The following is a 7715-nucleotide window of genomic DNA, read 5'->3' on the forward strand; positions in this document are numbered from 1 at the left end:
TTTGAATAAAGCGACAAAATGTTGTCGCTGATGCATGAGATGATATATCTGACTGCATCTAAGTATGGTGGCTGGTTTTGGCCGAACACGCAACTATGTTTACAAACAAATTAGAAAACCTACTTTTCTGTCCCTTTCTTTTTTCTTCAATTCACAGGCAAGGATCCCAATAATCTCTTTAGACCTTTTGTTGCTATGTGTGATTATCTCAATTATCAAACACCCAAAGAGCTTGCAAAAGAAGACAAGGATAAACCGCTTTCTTCTCACACCAAGAAATGACACTCCATTTTATACTGAACTAAAAATGTATGTGAAAAAAAATAGTTTGATGCGAGCTTCTGCACTCAGACTTTGAGAACCAACGAGTCCTTACTTGTCTGTTTCCTAAGGAACACTCCCTTAGCTGCGTATCCCCGGGGCAAGCGACAGACCCTTGCAAAAGACGATGGAAGAGAGCTGACTTTACTGGACTTCAGACCCCATCAAATTCCTATAATCAGATTTAAAGATTGTGAGTGATCTGGAAGGAACTGAGCCGAGGAAAGTTCCACAACCTGCCCAAAGCCATGTAGCTGGGGCACGGCAGAGACTGGATTTGACCTGTCACCCCCTAAGGCTGCATGGGAGCTCAGGGCAAGTCTCTGTGGCCTTTTGGAAGCTTCTGAAATACGCTTCTGACAACAGAAACAGAGTCACGTGGGTGCTTTTCTTCTAATCAATAGTGACTGGAGAGCCGTTCTCATCTCCCCTCTTCATTACTCTCAGGAATTAAAGAACCACTGCCTCTCCAACTTGCCACTTCAGGCGGCTGAGATGAGAATTGCTACCTGTGGTATGAAATCCTTCTTGCATCACCCAAAGCTTTCAGATTTCACCTCAGGGATAAATCAAAAGAGTTTCCAGGCTGCTTCACTGAGAGTGGCCTTTGGTTGAAGAAATACGCTTTACATTTTGAGGAGCTGGGACTTTTGTTTACAGATCGAATTAAGTGGAGTTTGAAATCGTGGCTTTTAGACTTGGCATTGCAGGACAAGCTTACGCTCTACCACGTAAGGGATCTTTCTCCATCAAACTCCAAGAGGGTGGGCACCTCTGAATCAGTGAGCCAGTCAGGCTGTTTGTTTCCACCTGCTGGCACTCAGTGTGATGCCATAGCCATAGGGCCCAGATGAGATCCCCTGTGCTGTTCCTCTGGCGGGCACACAGGGCAGCCCCACCAGGAGTGGCCGGGTCAGAGACTTGGAAGCAGAGAAAGCAAACAGAGCACAGCTCAGAGGCTATCACGTCCCTGCTCCAGGCCCTTCAGTGGCTCCCACCGCCCACTGTGTGACATTGGGAATCCGCTGGGACTTCCAGGGACACTGATGACAGGGTTCCAATCGGTCTGTCCTCCTTACCGACTGGCTCCCTGCAGAGATACAGCATGTTCTAGACTAACCAGGCTCTCCTCTCTCCCTGAGCAGTCTGATCCATCACCACCCCCACCCCTCTGCACCAGTGTCCCTCCCCTGCGAGGGACAACCACTGCCTCCCTCGTGTCCCAACCTCAGTGCCACCTCTTCTCCAGAACCTTCCTTGAGTTTTCCTCCAACCTTTGAGACTTCCTCCACGTGGACGTGGTGGCCTCAACTGCCATGTCACTCTTGCACTTGCGTAACTACCCATGGTAACTATTTTCTAAATGGTGTGGCAGTCACCTGGGAATCTTTTTTTCTGGCTGTCAATCAGTATTTGCTGAGCATCTTCTGTGTGTCAGAGGCTGCGCTGGGCGCCTGGGACACAGAAGTAAAGTCGAGGTCCTTGCTTGCAGTGGGCTTGTGGTCCAGTGGATGAGGCGGTGCTATGATGAAGCGTTACCCCGAGGGCAGGGAGAAATGAAAGATAAACGAGATCCTGGCAATTGAAGTTGCGTCTCTCCTGCTCTGAGCCCGGGAGGACCACTCCAGGCGGACCTCATCTCTGGGACACAGTGAGACGGAGGACAAGGAGGGGCCCAAACCAGATCTACAGAGATTCTGGCAACAGCGGGGGTCCGTGTATTCCTATAAACCTCATGCTGGTCTTCCCAGGGTATTCAGCCCTAATGGCCCCAAAGGTAGGCCCTTTTTCCTCATTTACAATTGACAACCGGGCAGGAGCCACCCAAAAGTCACCTCAGGCCAATTCCAGCTCATAAAAGCTCTCCCAGGGGCTCCAAGAACGGACTGGCATCTCTGGCTTTCTAGGACACAGCCTTCATTTTCCAGGAGTTCTTCCTCCTACCCCTTTTCTTCATCTGATCATTTTCTTGATTTCTCCCCTTCTAGTTCAGGCTTTTGCTGTAACTCTCATATTGGGCACATGTTTTTTTTCTCTCTCTCTCTCCTAGCTGAGACTATTATCTTGCTATTGTGGGATCCCTTTTCCATGGAAAGACTCAAAAATGAAAAGCCATGTTTCAGAAGAGTGTCTATTAAATCTGCACTTTTTTTTTCAATTGGAAAAAAAAGAAAAAGAAAATGAGCACACTCTGAGGGCTGAGTCTCAGCTCTGCGTGTCGCCCAAAGACTGGATGCTCAGGTGAGACCTCTGTCCCTCACGGGCCACCTGCATCCGGGTCTTCTGAGAGGTGGCAGAAAGGCTGCAGCCAGAGCCCACTTATTTTAAGCAATGCTTCCTCTAAAGCGTTGCTGATCCAGTGTGGTCCTGGGACCAATAGGAACTGCATCACTTGTGAGCTGGTTAGAAATGGAGACTCTCAGGCCCAGCCCAGACCCCTGAACCAGAAGCTGCCTTTTAGCGAGATCCCAGGTGATCTGTCTGCACATTGCCATTTGAGAAGCACTGTCCAGAATTAAGATGAATTGGCTCGTATGACCATCCTGGGGCCTCTGCGTGGATCTCTCTCTTAAGAAAGAAACCTCCATAGAGTCAACATGGTGGAACGTGCCCCACCATTCCCCCCCCTCCGCAATTTTTTGTTTGTTTTTTGTTTTTTGTTTTTGCTGTTTAGGGCCACAAGTTCCCAGGCTAGGGGGTCGAATTAGAGCTGCAGCTGCCGGCCTACGCCACAACCACAGCAACACCGGATCCGAGCCAAGTCTGGGACCTACATCACAGCTCAGAGTAATGCCAGCTCCTTAACCCACTGCGTGAGGCCAGGGATCGAACCCCTCCGTGTCTTCAGGGACACTAGTTGGGTTCATAACCCACTGAGACACTATGGGAACTCCCCCAAACTATTTATTCAGGGAAGACTTTGAAATGATAAACCATCTTCCAGAAATCATGCTCTCAGCCTAAGGGACTTCCAGATGACGCAAAGCTGATGGCTAGCCTTTCTGCAGCCTGTGAGAGCTCAGAAGGGAACCGAAAGGAAGAGGTGACAGGCGACCTCTTCTTCGAGGCTCTGGATCCTTCTGTTGACATCTTCACCCTCAGAAGAGAGGGGCAAAAGATGTACAACTGCACGGTGACTAATGTGAGCCCTGGGGGGGCCATGCTGGGTACCACACTCTGAGATCCTTGAGGTGGGGATGCTCTGTAAACACAAATGGCAGGACCAAGGCCCAGCCTTCAAGTCCTGGCTGCACTCAGACTTCACCCTTCCAACAACAACAGTCAAGACCCACGGTGGAGTTCCTGTTGTGGCTCAGCGGTAACAACCCAAATAGAATCCATGAGGATGCAGATTTGACCCCTGGCCCCTCTCAGTGGGTTGAGGATCCAGCCTTCCCCTGGGCTGTGGTGTAGGTCGCAGACACAGCTCGGATCCTGCATTGCTGTGGTGGTGGTGCAGGCCGGCAGCTGCAGTTCCGATTCGACCCCTAGCCTGGGAACCTCCATACACCGTGGGTGCAACTCTGAAAACACCAAATAAACAAACAAGACCCATGTAGACAACCCCTGATGAACCTGTCATCTACCTCGGAGAAAAGGACCGAGAGGATGGACAATCACGTGGACCTGGTTTGAGGAAATGACAGCTGGACCTTGAGGCAAGAGAGGAGGGAAGGAAATGGCCCAAGCCCTGCTCAAGGCTGTCCTGCCCACCTGGTCCCACGGCCCTGGATGCAAAGCCCTGGCAGGCCACACAGGCCTAGCATCCCAGGTGACCCTATCCCCCAGGAAGAGGACCCCTCCTCACAGACATTTCTATAAAAAGGAGAGCACCAAAAAAGCTGCCCCTTGCTGAGAAACCAAAGCCAACCCATACCCAGTCCCCATCCAAAGCGAGGGTTTTGTCACTGCTTCCAATAGACATTCACCTCACAGGAAGCTCCTGAGCCTCCAGGCATCTCTCAGACCTCCAAGCCCTACGCCTGAGTCCTTGATCACTCTGTGTTCCAGCCCAGCTTGGTACCCCCTCCCCCACTTCTGTTCATTTTTCACTCTTTCCATCTTCCCCTTTGAATTCTCTAAAACAGCAATATTGCAAAACACTAAAATGGTTTATTCGTATCGATCCATACCTGCTTTCCCACCAATTATAATTTACGCATATATTAACAGTTTTTTGGCCCCAGAAACAGGATTCTTTTCATATGTCCACATCGGCATGCTCTCACAGAAAATCTGGAATGGACAGCAATGAGCAGAAAGACGCCTAGGCTCTGGGATTCAGACCGGAACCCACCTCTCCCACAACCAAAAGACAGCCCCTTCCTCAGAAGCAAGATGTCAGAGATGAGCCACCCACAGAGATGAGGCTTTCAGGTGGATTTCTGCTGACTTCCACTCCATCAACAAGCACTTTATTCCCCCTGCGGATGGGGCCCGGAGACGCCAAGCAATCCCCCAGAAAGACATCCCAAGCAAAAGCTTTGCATCCCTGCCCTGCCCCCAACATGCAGGGGCATGCCTGAACATACCACCTCCCAAGGCAAGAGAAAGTTAACTTTCAAATAAACCTGTCCTGCAGCCAGTCTGGCCACATTTCCAGACCCTTCACATTCACTCACAAAGGTGGTCTTGCAACTCTCGCCTAAACCCAGAAGCCAAAACCTGACCTCTGTCTGCTGGGGGCACAGACAAGGTCAAAGGTCCACAAACACCCGTTAACCACATACACTCCACTTTCTCTTTCTCTCTCTCTTTTGGCCAAAATGAGAATAGGCCAGGTTTACTGTCTTTCCTTCAGAGAAGCCAAGTGGGGATGGCTGGTGGGAAGCTCCAGACAGAATGTGGGTGAGAATATGTGCAGGCTCCGCCGAGGAAATTTCCGGGAACTCCAGAGGTTTGGAAGGAGGGTGGTCTGAAGCTGGGACACTGGGGCTCCTGGAATTCTAGGGTTCCCCATAAGTCTGGGTGCACGGAGGAGTGGCAGAGCTGTCCTGCCAGCCAGGCTCCCCCACCCTGTCTTCCCGGACCCTCCCCGGCACAGCGGGGTCACTCACCACCCGTGAGCTGTGCAGGGCCGAAGCACAGAGCCAGCTGAAACCACAGGATCACGGCCAAGAGTCTCTGGGGGGATTGAGGCTGCTGCTGCTGCTCTAGAAATCCATCTCCATTGCTCGGGTTCATTCCATGATACATCTTTCATCCACAGAGGGCATCCGGCTTGCAAGAGTCTGCAACCAGGAGCGTACACGACAATACCCCAGGCTGCTGGGGTTCTGGGGGCCACGCTCCTCCTCCTCCGCCCTGGGACCGGGAGCCTCAGCTTCTCCAGCTCCATCCCGGGTCCTCCCCCGCGCAGCCCCCACCCCCTTTGCCAAGGCGCGATCCCCCCAATCTCCCTCAGTGCCGGGCACACTGAGTAGCAGCCGCCGCGGGATGCTGCGCGTGCGGAAGGGATGGAGGAGGGGAGGAGGGCAGGGGTTAGCGCACATTGGCTCCGCGCCGGTCCCCGAGATTCAGCGGCTGTGACCACGACAGGAAAGTCTAAAGCCTTCCAGCCTCTCCGGGCTGAAAAAACACTTTTCCTCGGGCCTGTACATTCCACTCTTAGGAATCTCACGATGTGGCACCCCAGCTACTTCTCTGTTTTCGCCAGCATCGGGATGGGTCCTACAGCCCAGTCCCCAGTGAGATTTCTCTGCGCTGTCAAAAAATTCCTCCCTCGGGGAGCAGAACCACGCACCAACTCCCCCTCCCGCGGCCTGCGCGCGCCTCCCCGGGATAGAAAGCCCCTGCCGGAGCTCTCGGTCTTACCTGTGGGTCTCATGCATGCAGCTTCCTTCCCTCCTCCGCCTCCTCCCCCCGCCAGTCTAACCCGCATCTGTGCGCGACCTCTGCTGCCGCCGCGGCGCGAGCGAGCGAGACGGAAGCCTCGGCGGCGGCGGCGGCGGCGCCCGGCTCCAGCTCCCCCCGCCCGCGCTCCCCCCCCCACCGCCAGGCTCCCGGAGCGGACGGGTGCGGGGGTTGGGAAGGGGGAGGAGGACGGCGGCCCGGCCGCGCGCCCCCGAGGAGGCGCCCGCGCGCCCGCTACCTGAGCTCGCGAGCGCGCGGCGACGGCCGGGTGCGGCGAGAGGGAGGCGGCGGGGCGGAGGCGCGCGGCTCGGGCGCGCACGCGGGCACGCGCCTCCGCAGACCCAGCCGGCGCCGCGGCGGGGGAAGGGGCCCCGCGAGCGCCGGGAGGGGGAAGGGGCTCGCAGCCGCCGCCGCCGCCGCCACGACCAATGGGAAGCCGGCGCGCCTGCACCTGTCGCGGCGCGAGGCGCCTGGCGGCGGCTTTGCACACGCATAAGACTGGGTCGCCCTTCCTGGCGCGGGACGGCGGTCCCCGCCTGGGCTGCGCGCGAGCCCGTGTGGCGGCCGCGGCCTCCACGCGTCCTCCGGTGGCCCCAGCGCACCGCGACGCGCGGAAGAGAGTCCCGCTTTAGGCTGCTGCCAAGGTGGTGCCTCCAAACCGACAAGAGTGCGCAGCCCCGCCAGCACCCACCCGGACCCTCCCGCCTACGGGGTTGATTTGGGCGGGGCGGGAGCCAGCCAATTGCCAAAGTCTTTCCTTTTCCTGCGTTTAGCCCTCCCCGCCGTGGTACTTCGCCCACCGCCCCGCCCCCCACCCTATGCCACCTAGGCTCTGCGCCCCCCCCCCCCCACCCCTGCTCTCTTGATGTTTGCCCTTTCTTGGGCCTAAGGCATAGTGCTTTGAAGACTCAGCCCTTCCTGGAGATGCGCTGGCCCCTCCGAACCCCCGCCCGCCCGGCGCTCTCTTTGGGGGGAATGGGAGAGTGGTCTGTGCCACAGCCGAAGGTTGAGTACCGAGGCGAAGGGGAGGGAGGAGGCCGCTGGGGCGGTGGATCAGAACCCTAGAGGGTAGGAGGTGTTTGCCATACCAGCCCCTGGGGGAGAGAGTTGGCCTCGTGGCTGCTATCTCTGCGAGTTTTTGGTAACCGAGCCCGCCCCGCTGCCAGGTGCCACTCACTCCCCACTGGTTGTGGCCGCTCGCTGTCCCTCTGTAAGATCGGCCTTCCTCAGCCTGCGTGGCTCCGAGGGCCAACCTTCAAACCATGGTAGTTATGGGGTGTGAGCTCATGAGCTGGTGCCGGCAGGCAGCACTTTAGAACCAGCCGCACCCCATTATTCTGTAGCAATTTGTGGATATGAAAACCATGTTTCTGATACCACCACCAAATCATCCTTGCTTCTATCAGCTTTTCCCAAATCTCACATACTGATGGCAGTGAGGAAATTACAGCTTTTACTGTGTCGTCTGTTACTGAGAGTAATTTTAACAAATTCTTTCAGGACAGATTAACTTTTAGTAGATAAATCAAACTCAATATTCC

The 7715-nt window shown here is 55.3% G+C and overlaps 1 protein-coding gene across 1 annotated transcript in view; it reads right to left on the reverse strand.

Moving 5' to 3' along the window:
• Positions 1-6394, reverse strand: part of SUSD4 (sushi domain containing 4) — a 131262-nt gene extending 124868 nt beyond the window's left edge. Inside the window, 2 exon segments of the mRNA XM_021064474.1 lie at positions 5379-5552; positions 6136-6394. Coding sequence (XP_020920133.1) covers positions 5379-5517 — 139 coding nt within the window. The 5' untranslated portion in view covers positions 5518-5552; positions 6136-6394.

The sequence above is a fragment of the Sus scrofa genome, chromosome 10 (genome assembly GCF_000003025.6).
Source record: "Sus scrofa isolate TJ Tabasco breed Duroc chromosome 10, Sscrofa11.1, whole genome shotgun sequence".
Classification (NCBI taxonomy): domain Eukaryota; kingdom Metazoa; phylum Chordata; class Mammalia; order Artiodactyla; family Suidae; genus Sus; species Sus scrofa.